Source organism: Salvelinus namaycush, chromosome 30, assembly GCF_016432855.1.
Source record: "Salvelinus namaycush isolate Seneca chromosome 30, SaNama_1.0, whole genome shotgun sequence".
In the NCBI taxonomy this organism is placed as follows: domain Eukaryota; kingdom Metazoa; phylum Chordata; class Actinopteri; order Salmoniformes; family Salmonidae; genus Salvelinus; species Salvelinus namaycush.
The window spans coordinates 27645114-27663466 of NC_052336.1; the positions used below are offsets into that span (position 1 = coordinate 27645114).

Sequence of the window (18353 nt, forward strand, 5' to 3'; positions counted from 1 at the left end):
GGCACGAGCTTGATCAGATAAATCTTTTGGGGGGAGTTTTTGTGCACCACTTGGTTTTGACTTCTGTTTATCCATCTTGAACAACTCACTCACTCTCCATCCGAATTTGACCTGATTTACCTAATTTCAAAAAACTTGATAGCCAATTAGGTGAGGAGGCCGAGGCGGGCTAGCGCCGCTGAGAAATAGGCTAACTAGATGCATAACTATATTGTCTGTCTGACTCACCTACTACCATGAAGATTGGACAACACAAACACTTTCCCTGCACATGTGGAAATTAAAAAGGAGGTTTACTGTCAGAATTATTTACTAAATTAATAACATTTTGACATAGGTGTGAGAGGACAGGCACATGCCACCCCAATCATGACTAACCAATCATGAATGAATGGTACCCGAGACAAGACAGTAGCAACAACACTAGATGCCTAATCTCATAACTTTCTTAGCAAAAAGGTTCTGTGGTGCCTGTCAATTAAACACAGATCCAATTGTATTACCTCTGTATGACTAGTCTACAAACCTGGCATCAGTAAAGTTACGCTGCCTGTAAACAAACGTTAAAAGATAAACACATTTAGGTAGGCCAAGAAAAACTCCAATAGATAAACCACGCACAAAAATGTATGATTGAATGTCCCAGTTGGAGGCATGCTATTCCAAAAAGTATTACATCATGATGAAAAAGATTAACCTGGTTATTTCATCACTTTCATAACAAATATGGCATCGTATTTGTAACACTAGTTGCAAATGCTGGGCGTTGCAATATACAGTTTAATTGTATAATAGCTCTGGAAACACACAAAACTCACTGACATTGCTCAGGCTTATTGCTTTGATTTAATCAGTAAGTCATATGAATGAATTATACTGTAATAACACAATTCAAAATGTCAAATCTTAACAATGTAGAATGCTACAGTTTTATATTTTATATCCATCATTTCAGTGTGTCATGCCACAACCCAAAGGGAACGTTGTGCTGGGATGTGTTATCGACATACCCATGGGCAGAGCCATGAACTACAAATGCATCAACATGAACTGTGATGTTATTAGTGTGTCAACCGCCTAGCCCCAGTTTACAGTTCCCTGGGTGCCTTCAGAGCTGAGGTCACCTGGGCAATGAATTCTCTCCCCTTCCTCCCTGGGACAATCTCAATGGCCTCATTGAAGGACAACCTATCCCTTAGAATCCTTCAACGCAGAGGTGAAATAGAAAGCAGAATTGGGATTGGAATATCTCTCTTTTCCCCCCACCGCTATCCAGTCTTTTAGTTGTAGTCCTGCGCTGCGGTTGCCCGCTATCTGCATCAGCCGTTTGAGGCCTGACTGCTTGTTAAAATACAGGGCATGGGGAATGGCTGCACTACAGAGACATGCCAAGCTCGCGATAAAGGGATTGCAGTAAACAAAGATATCACTCTGACACAATGAGCATATGGCTATTAAATGAATCACTCAGTGGAAAATAGTTAGTCGCCCATCACGGGCATAAATGCCTCCAAAATGAGAAACAGCAACCCCACCAACAGTCAACCTACCTATTCTAGATACACACATTTTCGATAAATCATAGTCAAAAGCAGCAGTGAATCATCATTTTTTACATCGTTGTATATGTGTTTTTGAAGATCTTTAGAAGCTAACTAAAATAGCAATAAAACGTGTAATATAACCACATGGAGGTACTTGGAGCATTAGCAGGATGTCTGCTTGAAAGGCAGAGAATCATTTGAAGATGTTTGACCTTGGGATGTATAGATCTGTTCTGAAGATAGTGTAACAACATATTGTATGATGAACTCCAATGCAGGCAGGTGGCATGGTTGGTGACAGTTACTACCTTCATGATAGCTTAACGTAAATGTCATCATTTAAATGTAAGAAACGGTCTGTAAAAAAATGGACAGTCTGTAAGAAAATATATGTCATTTAATTTGATTTATTTTCGCCTACAGATCAAGTTCCTCAAGATGGAGATGGAGAAAAAGACCAAAATAATCAAGGACCTGCAACAGGAGGTACTTTTGTACTCATTCCTACTTTTGTACTCATTCCTCACTCATTCCTAATTCATGATCACCATGACCTGTAAATGTTATGTAAATGTAATGCCGTAGTAATCGTATCATACGATATCTATGGTCATTGACATCACGTGAACTAGTAATTGGTTTTGATATATTTTTCTAAATCTATATGATGCTGTCATTTTGGATTGCAAAGGTCACAGATAGCCATAGGCAACTAAGGGCCTTATACTGTCAGTGTTGAATGATGTAATTGGTGGAGAGGCCTATTATGAGCACTAATACCACTGGATGCGCTGAATTCGTCAGAGCCTCGGGGCTTTGAACTGGGCTGGTGTCGTGGGACCTTCTAATTGGCTAACCTGGGGTCAGTGGGTAGTTACTGGCTGCAGCGTGGCTGGCGCAAAATCCTATAGCTTAAGGGCAAATGCCCCAGAGCAGAGGAGAAGAAAGTAATCAATCATAAATGGAGACACGACGGTTTGGAAGATGTTCTACCACAGCTGCATAGTAGCTCTGGACCAGAAGCTACCACAATATTAATGGAAAAAGTCAGGTGAGAGGTAGAGAGTTCACACTGCCTGAGGGAGGTCAGAGAACATTCTATGACATTATTAGCTCTACTCAACCAAAAAGGGGGAAGTACGTGCAGGGGTGTGTAAATATAGCCAACGGCTCTGTTCTGACTACACACCAAACTCCCAGAACAACCTCTAGAGGCAACATAAGCAACCCCAGCAAACCTAGGAGTACTCCAATCAATTTTGATGTTTTCACATCAGGGAGTAACATTGGACATGGCTGTAATTGTCACGTGTGCTCCCTCTCCGGCCTCTAGGGCACCAGGCTGCTCGTTATGGCGCACACCTGACACCAGCGTTACGCGCATAATGACACTCACCTGGACTCCATCACCTCCTGGATTACCTGCCCTTTATATGTCACTCCCTTTGGTTTCTTCCCCAGTTGTCATTGTTCCTTTTTCATGTCGGTTCGCTGTTTGTGTTTCTTGTTTTGTTCATTTATTTATTACATGTATTCATTCCCTGAACTTGCTTCCCGACTCTCAGCGCACTCGTTACAGAATGACGACTCACCAAAAGGAAGCATCAGGGAGTGTTTTTTTATTAACATTTTTTTTGGAGGTGATGTCGGTCCGTCGGATTCCCATGCCTCGGTGGGTTCGATGGGTTCCCCTGCCTCAGCTGGCCTGACAGGCTGCCATGCCTCAGCGGGTTCAATAGGCTCCCATCCCTCAGCTAGCTCGATAGGCTCCTGTGCCTTGACCAAGGGAACCGGGGAGGTCTCTGCCGGCTCATCAGGCTCTCACGCCTCAGCCGTTTCGTCAGGTTTCTGGAGGCGACCGCTCCGCTCCTGATCTCCGTGATCGTCATCGTGGTCGGCATCCTGCGGCTGTAGCCGCGCGTCGGGGAGGGGGTACTGTCACTTGTCGTCCCTCTCCAGCCTCTAGGTCACCAGGAGGTCACCTGGCTGCACTTTATGGCGCATACCTGTCACCAGCATTACGTGCATAATGACACTCACCTGGACTCCATCACCTCCTTGATTACCTGCCCTATATGTCACTCCCTTTGGTTTCTTCCCCAGTTGTCATTGTTCCTGTTATGTCGGTGCGCTGTATGTGTTTTCTTGTTTTGTTCATTTATTTATTAAATGTATTCACTCCCTGAACTTGCTTCCCGACTCTCAGCGCACTCTTTACAGTAATGTTGTACAACAGATTAGTCTAAATGACTTGTAAATGAGGCAATGAAAGGATACAGTCCTTTGTATGCCACAGTCCTAAGTAAAAATATATAATTAGCTGGTAATTAAGAAAATAGCAAAAATATAAATGCAACAACTTCAATGATTTTACAGTTACAGTTCATATAAGGAAATCAGTCAATTGAAAAATATTCATTAGGCCCAATCTATGGACTTCACATGAATGGGCAGGAGGGCATAGGCCCACCCACTTGGGGGACAGGCCCACCCACTGGAGAGCCAGGCCTAGCCAGTCAGAATTAGTTTTTCACCACAAAAGGGCTTTATTACAGACAAAAATACTCATCAGCTGTCCGGATGGCTGGTCTCAGACGATCCCGAAGGTGGAGGTCCTGGGCTGGCGTGGCTACACGTGGTCTGCAGATGTGAGGCTGGTTGGTCAAAAACTACGTTGGAGGTGGCTTATGGTAGATAAATTAAAATGTAATTATCTGGCAACAGCTCTGGTGGACATTCCTGCAGTCAGCATCCCAATTGCACACTCCCTGAAAACTTGAGACATCTGTGGCATTGTGTTGTGTGCCAAACTGCACATTTTAGAGTGGCCTTTTATTGTCCCCAGAACAAGGTGCACCTGTGTAATGATCATGCTGTTTAATCAGCTTCTTGATATGCCACACCTGTCAGGTGGATGGATTATCTTGGCAAAGGAGATATGCTCACTAACAGGGATGTAAACAAATGTATGAACAAAATTAGAGATACATTTAAAAAAATGTGCGCATGGAACATTTCTGGGATATTTTAGCAAGGCACAGAATCACACCAATCACTATGCCAACAAAGGCTTCTGGTAGCATGACCTATGTAGGAGGGAGTCAAATTGTACTTAAATCAAGCTCAAAATAAACATGGGTCTTTGGGAGAGTTACAATTGAAAATGTTTTACACAGTTCATTGAAGTTGTATTTGGGCAGAACCTCTGAGATTTCTGCTGGCAGTCAGAAGCACTGGAAATGGGCTCTGTGAACACTTTGAAAGTACATTATGTAGGGCCAGCGCTTCCCTATCAGTTGGTCGCTGTAGTGTTGACATTTGAAGTCTTGGCTTTTTCCTGTGCCAGATCTATCTCTCCAGATTTGAGTGTCGTTGTAGCTTGATACAGAGGGGTCATCAGTAGTGGATAGTGGCGTCTGTGAACTACTTTGACATTTCAAGTCTTGGCTGTATCCTACACTGGGTGTATCATGAAAAATATCTCGACATCTTTGTGTGTCTTTTATCACTAGATACAGAGGGTTCATCTGTTGTGCATTCCTACTGTGTAAGTCAGAGTGGTATCCTAATTTTGTCATATCCTATCACACAACATATGTAATTTATCCACTCTTATTGCTTTTACTACACTCTGCAATGCAATTGAGGCTAGATGGAAGTAATTTTCTTAGATTTCAGATACATTGTAATCTCATTGTGACAAAACATTGGCATTGCCTTTCTAAAGGCTTAATTAAATGGATCTCTAAAATAACCGTATAATAACAGAAGTTCCTGTCTTATTAGGATGTGTCTTAAGTCTGGGGAAATTGCTGAAATACATTTTTTTTTAAATCAATTACAGAACAGAGATATACAGTATATACATCCTGTCCTGTTATAATTAATGAAATGTAATCTGCATATATACAGTTTAAGTTGGAAGTTTACATACACTTAGGTTGGAGTCATTAAAACTAGTTTTTCAACCACTCCACAAATTTCTTGTTAACGAACTATAGTTTTGGCAAGTCGGTTAGGACATCTACTTTGTGCATGACACAAGCAATTTTCCCAACAATTTTTACAGACAGATTATTTCACTTATAATTCACTGTATCACAATTCCAGTGGGTCAGAAGTTTACATACACTAAGTTGACTGTGCCTTTAAACAGCTTGGAAAATTCCAGAAAATGATGTTATGTCTGTGGAAGCTTCTGATAGGCTAATTGACATCATTTGAGTCAATTGGTAATGTACCTGTGGATGTAGTTCAAGGCCTACCTTCAAACTCAGTGGCTCTTTGCTTGATATCATGGGAAAATCCAAATAAATCAGCCAAGACCTCAGAAACAAAATTGTAGATCTCCACAAGTCTGGTTCATCCTTGGGAGCAATATACAAATGCCTGAAGGTACCACGTTCATCTGTACAAACAATAGTATGCAAGTATAAACACCATGGGACCACGCAGCCGTCATACCGCTCAGGAAGGAGACGCGTTCTGTCTCCTAGAGATGAACGTACTTTGGTGCAATAAGTACAAATCAATCCCAGAACAACAGCAAAAGATCTTGTGAAGATGCTATATCCACAGTAAAACGAGTCCTATATCGACATAACCTGAAAGGCCGCTCAGCAAGGAAGAAACCACTGCTCCAAAACCGTCATAAAAAAGCCAGACTACGGTTTGCAACTGCACATGGGGACAAAGATTGTACTTTTTGTAGCAATGTCCTCTGGTCTGATGAAACAAAAATACAACTGTTTGGCCATAATGACCATCATTATGTTTGCAGGAAAAAGGGGGAGGCTTGCAAGCCAAAGAACACCATCCCATCGTGAAGCATGGGAATGGCAGCATCATGTTGTGGGGGTGCTTTGCTGCACTTCACAAAATAGATGGAATCGTGAGGTAGGGAAATTATGTAGATATATTGAAGCAACATCTCAAGACATCAGTCAGAAAGTTAAAGCTTTGTTGCAAATGGGTCTTCCAAATGGACAATGACCCCAAGCATACTTCCAAAGTTGTGGCAAAATGGCTTAAGGACATCAAAGTCAAGTTATTGGAGTGGCCATCACAAAGCCCTAACCTCAATCCTATAGAACATTTGTTGGCAGAACTGAAAAAACATGTGCGAGCAAGGAGGCCTACAAAAATGACTCAGTTCCACCAGCTCTGTAAGGAGGAATGGGCCAAAATTCACCCAACTTATTGTGGGAAGCTTGTGGAAGGCTACCCAAAACGTTTAACCCAAGTTAAACAATTTAAAGGCAATGCTCCCAAATACTAATTGAGTGTATGTAAACTTCTGACCCACTGGGAATGTGATGAAAGAAATAAAAGCTGAAATATATCATTCTCTCTACTATTATTCTGACATTTTTCATTCTTAAAATAAAGGAGTGATACCAACTGACCTAAGTCAGGGAATTTTTACTAGGATTAAATATCAGGAATTGTGAAAAACTGAGTTTAAATGTATTTTGCTAAGGTGTATGTAAACTTCTGACTTCAACTGTAACTGGGTTGTGGCTACTATTTTTATTCCTTTATTATCGCCAGTACCTTATTGAATTAGCAAGAGGCATGAGATCAATATGCAAACCCGGAGAGTAGATAGTGGGCCACCCTGGCTTGAGCATCTGTCCCTATTACCATATTAATGAGTAATATGGGGCCTTGCAGATGCTGATTAATCTTGAGCCTTGTTTTTCTTCAATATCAGGGACACTTTGTAGGCAGGGCCCATGTTGATACTGTAGCTAGAAAGGTCTGGCATTGAAGGCCATCAGCTTTTCCTCTAATTAAATTTGTTTTGTGGCAAACTATGTATCGCCATGTACATTTCAATTGGTAATAGTAATAGTAATTGGTACGCTGTACCTACCTCTGTAACTACACTGTATTTAGATATTTTTTTGCACACAAGGAGATGGTTTCTCGGATGCAAATTAAGCATGCACTAAAAAGCATCAATAGATTCTCCAATAAATGTGCGTTTTAGGCTTAGTCTGTGTCCGGGAAACCACCCCTTAGTGTAAAGTGCGACCATTTTATATTTCTCTCCGAGAATTTGATTTGTTAAGTGATCTGTTAAGAGTATAAGACAACCTTTATTTAACTAGGCAAGTCAGTTAAGAACAAATTCTTATTTACAATGACGTCTGAGTTTCTACTTGATCTGGTGCTCTGATGAGCTCTTTGTAAAGACCTTGACTTCACCAATTCCCTTACAAGGTTAGACGCTTTCCTCTCCAATTAGAATCAGACCTCAGCTAAGCTACATGTTTTTCCTTTTTGAATAAAATATTAGCCCGTAGAGGTCTTGTTCTTGATCTTATTCTTGTTCTTCTTAAACTTCGACTCGAGTTTGGATCGATTGTTCACTGCAACGGAATTAAAATATGGTGTCCATGAGTGTGATGTGGTCATTTGCATTTGCAGATAACTCTTTGTTGCAGTCATTTACAAACCATGCTCCTTTCACATCAGCCCTTCCAAGTATCCGTTTCAATCGATCATGTCACCAGAAAATCTTTATGGCTGCAATTCGCTGTAAACTGATCTTCTATAATTTACTTTTAGGGCTGAGGATGTGCATTTTAGGATTAAGGCTAGAGAATGATTGAGTGATCGACACAGACCACATTTCCGCTTTGATATGACAGTCGCTAAGAGTGGAGCTTCTGTAGGAGACAGCTGATCAAACTCTTGGCAGTGAGTGTGAAGGAGATCACTCTGACAGGCGGAAACAGTGTATGAAGAGTCCTGAGGGTAAATGGAAGTTTAGTATGGTCTGCCAGATGCTTTTATTGGTGACCGTTTAGATGAGGGTGACACGTGTCTCGTCCAATCATCCTCTAGCGAGCATCTGCACCTGCAACTTTAACAAGTTGGAGAGAGATACCTTGAGGCATTTCTGCAGAAATATTTAGCTGATTAGCCTGGATTCCCTGACCGTCAAACTTTGTTGTTGTTTTTGCAAAATTATAATATAGTCCAAATGTCAAATCTCATCACAGAATTTGTCATATTGTGTATGAAACCTTAAAGGGATACTTTGGCATTTTGGCAATGAAGCCCTTTTTCTACTTCCCCAGAGTCAGAACTCATGGATACCATTTTTAAGTCTCTGCATCCAGTATGAAGGAAGTTAGAGGTAGTTTTCCACGCCAACGCTAACTAGCGTTAGTGCAATGACTGGAAGTCTATGGTATCGATTAGCATGCTAGCATTTACCATAGACTTCCAGTCATTGCACTAATGCTAGTTAGCAATTGAGCTAACTCTAGTGAGCAACTTCCTTTAAACTGTACACAGAGACATAAAAGTGGTATCCGCAAGTTCATCTTATTCTGGGGAAGTAGATAAAGGGCTTCATTGTCAAAATCCTGAAGTATCCCTTTAATATACTGAAGAGGGACAAAATAAGGTGATCCTCTATCTACCCCTCCATTCACAAAATTATCAGAATAATTTGGACAGACACCCCCTAAAGCACTTACTAATGGCATGTCTTAGTTGTGCTTTGCAATATTCATGCTGCATTGCTTGCTTGATGACCAATACATAAGCACACAGAACAGCTTAAAAGGTCAAACAAAAATATGTATTAATTTATTTATACAGCGAAAAAAATAATTTAAAATGCCAGATGTACTGTGAAAAACAATAAACTGGCAATTAAAAGAACTTGAGCCCTTCTCAGTAAACATACTGATTTTCAGAGAATTGCCTGTCTTGCAGAGGGTAGAGAGAGAAATAAAGAGAGAGTAGAAACCGGGGGAAATACATAGGCATACCAATTCATTCAGTCTCCCTAAAAAAAGATTCTTATCCCCTTGTTAAATAAACGAAAGGATACATACAAATAAAATGATATTGTGGCGTAAGTGCGAACAATAAATATAGAGGAAAGTATGATCATAATTAGTAATGTCTCACACACTTTTTATTATAAGGTTCACGCATGGTTCCCAATATGGCAACACTTGGTTCATAATATATTATGACATTTGCGGTTCACCCATATCTCATTTAGCATAATTCTCCATGACATATGAGCTCTACTGGATCAACATTTCACTGTGGGTCTGTTCTCGGGCAGGCACACGTCACCTTGTATGACAGCTGCCATTTCTCCCAGCCACAGTACCCTTTCTTTAGAGAGGAGAGGAGGCGTAAGTGTCTGGACTGGAATCCCGGCCAATTCTAGCTCATTGAATCACATAGCGCTGTCATTCCACCTCATTAACTCTGTGTGTAAGAGAGTGTGTGTGTGTGTGTGTGTGTGTGTTTCATAGAGAGAAAGAGAAAAGCGGGAGAGAGATAGCAAAAAAAATGAAAAAGTGATACAGTGGCTTGCGAAAGTATTCACCCCTCTTGGCATTTTTCCAATTTTGTTGCCTTAGAACCTGGAATTAAAATAGATCTTTTTAGGGGTTTGTATCATTTGATTTCCACAACATGCCTACCACTTTGAAGATGCAAAATTTGTTTTCTTGTGGAACAAACAAGAAGACAAAAAAACTGAGCATGCATAAAAAAGAAACTTGAGCATGCATAACTATTCACCCCCCAAAGTCAATACTTTGTAGAGCCACCTTTTGCAGCAGTTACAGCTGCAAGTCTCTTGGGGTATGTCTCTATAAGCTTGGCACATCTAGCCACTGGGATCTTTGCCCATTCTTCAAGGCAAAACTGCGCCAGCTCCTTCAAGTTGGATGGGTTCCGCTGGTGTACAGCAATCTTTAAGATACCACAGATTCTCAATTGGATTGAAGTCTGGACTTTGACTAGGCAATTCCAAGACATTTAAATGCTTCCCCTTAAATCACTCGAGTGTTGCTTTAGCAGTATGCTTAGGGTCATTGTCCTGCTGGAAGGTGAACCTCCGTCCCAGTCTCAAATTTCTGGAAGACTGAAACAGGTTTCCAGCAAGAATTTCCCTGTATTTAGAGCCATCCATCATTCCTTCAATTCTGACCAGTTTCCCAGTTCCTGCAGATGAAAAACATCCTCACAGCATGATGCTGCCATCACCATGTTTCACTGTGGGGATGGTGTTCTCTGGGTTGTCTTTGGTGCAAAGCTGTCATAGGCAAAGGGTGGCTATTTGAGGAATCTCAAATATAAAATATATTTTGATTTGTTTTACACTTTTCTGGTTACTACATGATTCCATATGTGTTATTCCATAGTTTTGATTTCTTCAATATTATTCTACAATGTAGAAAATAGTAAAAAATAAAGAAAAACCCTTGACTGAGTATTAATTTTTATGGAAATATTACATTTGCTTTCAGACCCTTTACTCAGTACTTTGTTGAAGCTACAAGCTTGGCACATCTGTATTTGGGGAGTTTCTCCCATTCTCTGCAGATCCTCTCAAGCTCTGTCAGGTTGGATGGGGAGCGTTGTTGCACAGCTATTTTCAGGTCTCTCCAGAGATGTTCGATCGGGTTCAAGTCCAGTCTCTGGCTGGGCCACTCAAGGACATTCAGAGAATTGTCCCGAAGCCACTCCTTCGTTGTCTTGGCTGTGTGCTTAGGGTCGTTGTCCTGTTGGAAGGCCCAGGTTTTCATCAAGGATCTCTCTGTACTTTGCTCCGTTCATGTTTCCCTCGATCCTGACTAGTTTACCAGTCCCTGCCGCTGAAAATCATCCCCACCTCATGATACTGTCACCACCATGCTTCATCGTAGGGATGGTGCCAGGTTTCCTCCAGATGTGACGCTTGGCATTCAGGAGAAAGAGTTCAATCTTGGTTTCATCAGACCAGAGAATCTAGTTTAGGTGCCTTTTGGCAAACTCCAAGCGGGCTGTCATGTGCTTTTTACTGAGGAGTGGCTTCCGTCTGGCCACTCTACCATAACAGCTTGATTGGTGGAGTGCTGCAGAGTTGGTTGTCCTTCCGAAAGGTTCTCCCATCTCCACAGAGGAATTCTAGAGCCCTGTCAGAGTGACCATCAGGTTCTTGGTCACATTCCTGACCAAGGCCCTTCTCCCCTGACTGCTCAGTTTGGCCGGGCGGCCAGCTCTAGAAAGAGTCTTGGTGGTTCCAAACATCTTCCATTTAAGAATGATGGAGGCCACTGTGTTCTTGGGGACCTTCAATGTTGCAGACATTTTTTGGTACCCTTCCCCAGATCTGTGCCTTGACAAAATCCTGTCTCGGAGCTCTATGGACAGTTCCTTTGACCTCATGGTTTGGTTTTTGCTCTGACATGCACTGTCAACTGTGGGGCCTTATATTGACAGGTGTGAGCCTTTCCAAATCATGTCAAATCAATTGAATTTACTCCATGTGGACTCCAATCAGGTTGCATCTCAAGGATGATCAATGGAAACAGGATGCACCTGAGCTAATTTTGGGTCTCATAGCAAAGGGCTGAATACTTTTGTAAATAAGGTATTTATGTTTTCTATTTTTAATAAATTGGCCAACATTTCTAAAAACCTGTTTTCACTTTGTCATTATGGGCTATTGTGTGTAGATTTCTGAGATGTTCTATTTATGTAATCCTTTTTAGAATACAGCTGTAATGTAACAAAATGTGGAAAAAGTAAAGGGGTCTGAATACTTTCCCGAAGGCACGGTGTATTCAAAAGTATGTGGACACCCCTTCAAATGAGTGGATTATGCTATTTCAGCTACACCCATTGCTGACAGGTGTATAAAATCGAGCACACAGCCATGCAATCTCCATAGACAATTATTGGTAGTAGAATGGCCTTACTGAAGAGCTCAGTGACTTTCAAAGTGGCACCATCATAGGATGCCACCATTCCAATAAGTCAGTTTGTCAAATCTCTGCCCTGCTAGAGCTGCCCCGGTCAACTGTAAGTGATGTTATTGTGAAGTGGAAACGTCTAGGAGCAACATCGGCTCTGTCCAAAGAGTTAGGCCACACAAGCTCACAGAACAGGACCGCTGAGTGCTGAAGCGAGTAGCGCGTAAAAATCGTCTGTCCTCGGTTGCAACACTCACTACCGAGTTCCAAACTGCCTCTGGAAGCAACATCAGCACAATATCTGTTCGTCAGGCGCTTCATGAAATGGGTTTCTATGGCCGAGCAGCCGCACAAAAGCCTAAGATCACCATGTGCAATGCCAAGCGTCGGCTGGAGTGGTGTAAAGCTTGCTACCATTGGATTCTGGAGGAGTGGAAACGCCTTCTCTGGAGTGATAAATCACACTTCACCATCTGTCAGTCCGACGGACAAATCTGGGTTTGGTGGATGCCAGGAGAACGCTACCTGTCTGAATGCATAGTGCCAACTGTTTTGGGCTAGGCCCCTTAGTTCCAGTGAAGGGAAATCTTAACGCTACAGCATACAATGCCATTCTAGACGATTCTGTGCTTCCAACTTGGTGGCAACAGTTTGGGGAAGTCCCTTTCTTGTTTCAGCATGACAATGCCCCCGTGCACAAAGCGAAGTCCATACAGAAATGATTTGTTGAGATCGGTGTGGAAGATCTTGTCTGGCCTGCACGGAGCCCTGACCTCAACCCCACTGAATACCTTTGGGATGAATTGGAATGCTGACTGCGAGCCAGGCCTAATCGCCCCACATCAGTACCCGACTTCACTAATGCTCTTGTGGCTGAATGGAAGCAAATTCCCGCAGCAATGTTCCAACCTCTAGTAGAAAGCCTTCCCAGAAGAGTGGAGGCTATTATAGTAGAAAAGGGGGGACCAACAAGCAGGTGTCCATATACTTTTGGGACAGTTATGATAAAGTGCATGGAACCAACATGTTTTATATTTCTATGACCAACTTCTATGACCAATTTCTATGATTTCTATGACCAACATATGTAGCAATCAATGATGTCGCTCTTGCTGCTGGTGAGTCTCTGATCCACCTCTACGCAGACGACACCATTCTGTATACTTCTGGCCCTTCTTTGGACACTGTGTTAACAACCCTCCAGACGAGCTTCAACGCCATACAAGTAAAACTAAATGCATGCTATTCAACCGATCGCTGCCTGCACCTGCCCGCCCGTCCAGCATCACTACTCTGGACTGTTTTGACTTAGAATATGTGGACAATTACAAATACCTAGGTGTCTGGTTAGACTGTAAACTCTCCTTCCAGACTCACATCAAACATCTCCAATCCAAAGTTAAATCTAGAATTGGCTTCCTATTTCGCAACAAAGCATCATTCACTCATGCTGCCAAACATACTCTCGTAAAACTGACCATCCCACCGATCCTCGACTTCGGCGATGTCCTTTACAAAATAGCCTCCAATACCCTACTCAATAAATTGGATGCAGTCTATCACAGTGCCATCCGTTTTGTCACCAAATCCCCATATACTACCTACCACTGCGACCTGTACGCTCTCGTTGGCTGGCTCTCGCTTCATACTCGTCGCCAAACCCACTGGCTCCAGGTCATCTACAAGACCCTGCTAGGTAAAGTCCCCCCTTATCTCAGCTCGCTGGTCACCATAGCAGCACCCACCTGTAGCACACGCTCCAGCAGGTATATCTCTCTGGTCACCCCCAAAACCAATTCCTCCTTTGGCCGCCTCTCCTTCCAGTTCTCTGCTGCCAATGACTGGAACAAACTACAAAAATCTTTGAAACTGGAAACACTTATCTCCCTCACTAGCTTTAAGCACCTGCTGTCAGAGCAGCTCACAGATTACTGCATCTGTACTTAGCCCATCTATAATTTAGCCCAAACAACTACCTCTTCCCCTACTGTATTTATTTATTTTTCTCCTTTGCACCCCGTTATTTCTATTTCTACTTTGCACATTCTTCCACTGCAAATCTACCATTCCCGTGTTTTACTTGCTATATTGTATTTACTTCGCCACCATGGCCTTTTTTTGCCTTTCCCTCTATCTCACCTCATTTGCTCACATTGTATATAGACTTATTTTTCTACTGTATTATTGACTGTATGTTTGTTTTACTCTGTGTTGTTGTATGTGTCGAACTGCTTTGCTTCATCTTGGCCAGGTCGCAATTGTAAATGAGAACTTGTTCTCAACTTGCCTACCTGGTTAAATAAAGGTGAAATAAAATAAATAAAAAATGTAGCAAATCTTAGGAAGAGGGCTATTCCCTGGTACAGAAAACGTGTTCTTTGTAAGGCCACCTCTTACCTCTTACTGCATGCCAATCAGTCAGCACCACTGCTATGAGTTGTGTCCCTGCACATGTTGTTCTGATGAATCTGTGTGAGTGAAGGAACAATGTTGCACAATAGTGCTGCACCTGTATATGTCTCTCTCCTGCTATCAGTGGTTTCTATTGAGTCATGTTCATGAGTGATTAGTCAATGTTGAGTCGTGTTACTCTCGTACTGCATGTGTTAAACAGAGAGTGGTTGAAGAATAGGCTCTGGATTAGCTAATTAGATCATTGATGAACTCATTTGCTGTTGTAAATGTGTTCTGTAGTCAATACTTAGGCCTGATGAATTGAAACTGGCTTGTATGATCGTCTAATATAATTACATTTGTCACTGCGGATAAAACAGAAAAGCAGTGCAAGCCATTACTAAATGTTATCAATGATTTTCTCTCATCAACCCTTAACTAATACCACCTTTTTATTCATTTTTTATTTGCAGAACAAGAGCTTGAAAAATAAACTGCTATCTGGCAACAAACTGTGTGATGTCCATGCAGAAGAGGTAAGCCTTTTCAATCACACCGATGAACAGTGGGCCTAGGTAAAAAAAAATAAGGTCATAATTCAGTTGGATTGAATTGGGTCCCAAGTCTTCATTGATTAGACTGTCCCTTATTTTACATGCAGTTACTCTGATCATGCATATATTATTAAAAAAACTGCAATTGGGCATTGCAGCCTTCATAAGAGTGCTTGTCATGAAGGCTGGCAAAATATTTTAGCTTTTAATAATGAATAATCACTTTTTGTTTAACTTTAATAGTATCCCAAGTGGCTGAATCTCTCCTGCACACAAGCCCCTTAGAACAGCCTACCCAGCAAAAGCAACCAGCGGTGCCTTGGATAACGTTGTACCCCAAAACAGTTAACTTTTCAGCAATTGAAAAAGCAGTGTGATATTTTGAATTGCTTTGATTGGTCCTAAAGTCATGAGGGGACATGGAGGGGAATGATTACTTTCAGTCTATGTAAAAAGGATAAAAATAGGCAAATATGGACATACAAGGTTTTTCGAGGACGCCGACGATAAACAACACAAGGCTTTATGTTGTGTGCAATTAGGCTTTTCCCTGCTCTAAATGTGTATGTTTTTGTCTATTCAAAAAAGGCAATGTTTTTTCAAGTCCCAGCAGCTCTTTCTCCAGTCATTTGAGGGAGGTGTAACATATATACTTTTTTCCTCAGTAATGTATTCACTGAAGAGAAACCAAAACCCTTCAATGCTTGACCGGTACACTTCCTATCATCTTGATCCTGCTGTCAATGGACACTTTCAATGGCCACTCAGCTGAACGTACACTACATGACCAAAAGTATGTGGACACCTGCTTGTCGAACATCTCATTCCAAAATTATGGGCATTAATATGGATTTGGTCCCCCTTTGCTGCTATAACAGCCCCAACTCTGCTGGGAAGGCTTTCCACTGGATGTTGGAACATTGCTGCGGGGACTTGCTTCCATTCAGCCACAAAAGCATTAGTGAGGTCGGGCACAGCGTTCCAATTCATCTCAAAGGTGTTCGATGGGGTTGTGGTCAGGGCTCTGTGCAGGCCAGTAAAGTTCTTCCACATCGATCTCGACAAACCATTTCTGTATGGACTTCGCTTTGTGCACGGGGGCATTGTCATGCTGAAACAGGAAAGGGCCTTCCCCAAACTGTTGCCACAAAGTTGGAAGCACAGAATCGTCTAGAATGTTATTGTATGCTGTAGAGTTAAGATTTCCCTTCACATGTGGCAGGGCTTGCAAACTATTACGGACTAGAAAGGGAAAATCCGCTGAGCGCTGCCCAGTGACGCAAGCCTACCAGACGGGCTAAATTACTTTTATGCCCGCTTCGAGGCAAGCAACACTGAAGCATGCATGAGAGCACCAGCTGTTCCGGATGACTGTGTGATCACGCTCCCCGTAACGAATGTGAGCAAGACCTTTAAACAGGTCAATATTCACAAGGCCGCCGGGCCATACAGATTACCAGGACGTGTACTCTAACTGGCAAGTGTCTTTACTGACATGTTCAACCTCTCCCTGACCGGGTCTGTAATACCTATATGTATCTAGTAGACCACCATAGCCTCTGTGCCCAAGAACGACAAGGTAACCTGCCTAAATGACTACTGCCCCGTAGCACTCACATCTGTAGCCATGAAGCGCTTTGAGAGGCTGATCATGGCTTACATCAACACCATTATCCCAGAAACCCTAGACCCACTCCAATTTGCATACTGCCCAAACAGATCCACAGATGATGCAATCTCTATTGCACTCCACACTGCCTTTTCCCACCTGGACAAAAGGAACACCTATGTGAGAATGCTATTCATTGACTAGAGCTTAGCGTTCAACACCATAGAGCCCTCAAAGCTGATCAATGAGCTAAGGACCCTGGGACTAAACACCTCCCTCTGCAACTGGTTCCTGGACTTCCTGGCGGGCCGCACCCAGTTGGTATTGTTAGGGAACAACACATCTGCCACGCTGATCATCAACACGGGGGCCCCTCAGGGGTGCGTGGTTAGTCCCCTCCTGTACTCCTTGTTCACCCACGACTGCGTGGCCAAGCGCGACACAACGGTGGTAGGCTTGATCCCCGACAACGATGAGACAGCCTATAGAGAGGAGGTCAGAGACCTGGCAGTGTGGTGCCAGGACAACAACCCCTCGCTCAACGTGAGCAAGACAAAGGAGCTGATTGTCAACTACAGGAAAAGGAGGGCCGAGCACGCCCTCATTCACATCGACAGGGCTGTAGTTGGAACAAGTCGAGAGCTACAAGTTCCTTGGTGTCCACATCGCTAACGAACTATCATACTCCAAACACTCCACAACAGTCGTGAAGAGGGCACGACACCGCTTATTCTCCCTCAGGTGACTGAAAAGATTTAGCATGCACTTCAACATGTGACAAAATGGATTAACAACATTGGTTGTTAATAACGATCACTCAAGTCTATGATCAGTGAAAAGTTAACTGTGCTTGGGTTACAATTTCAACTCACTTTTGACACTCAGTGCCCAGTTTATTCTAGTCGAAACAAACTTGAAGAGCTTAAACTGCCAAAACATGAAACGCTAAGGGACAGATTGAAATTTACTGGGGGGGAGGAACTGGTCCAACTCAAGGTGTCATAAAAAAAAGTTGTGCCCCTATCCTCAAAGTAAAAGATATTTTCACACTACCCTCCCCTTGTACAAATAAATTGAAATTCCTCCCCCCCCATAGAATTAACTCAAAATAATGTTTACGTTCACAAATAACAGTAACTGCGACCCTGTGTTTATAGACATGGATATCGACTTTGCCACATCAGCCTGATTTTGTGGCACATTCGATGCCACGGAGGGCTACTGGCCAGAAGGTTGATGGTTCGCCGACCACCACAGATGAGCTCACTCTCCCTGCCGGTTTCATTACACTACGATCAGATCCGGCTGCAGACAATGATCAGCAAGGGGGAAATCAGATTTTCAAGATTTTGATGCCATATTTATAATTATATAAAATATAGGCAATGAATTTTCCATCAACAGGTTTCTGTGCTAATGCACCACACAACCAACAAACAAAGCATATTGACTTTGGGAACTTCAATATCACGGTTTGCGTTTTCAACACCACAATAAATATCAATCTCGACAAACAGAAAATACATCCCTC

At 42.4% G+C, this 18353-nt stretch overlaps 1 protein-coding gene across 1 annotated transcript in view; it reads left to right on the top strand.

Moving 5' to 3' along the window:
- LOC120025084 (leucine zipper protein 2-like) overlaps positions 1-18353 on the top strand; it is a 60410-nt gene that overhangs the window by 19014 nt on the left and 23043 nt on the right. The window contains exons 5-6 of the mRNA XM_038969519.1: positions 1968-2030; positions 15133-15195. Of these exons, the coding sequence (XP_038825447.1) occupies positions 1968-2030; positions 15133-15195 (126 nt within the window). The remainder of the gene's footprint in view (positions 1-1967; positions 2031-15132; positions 15196-18353) is intronic.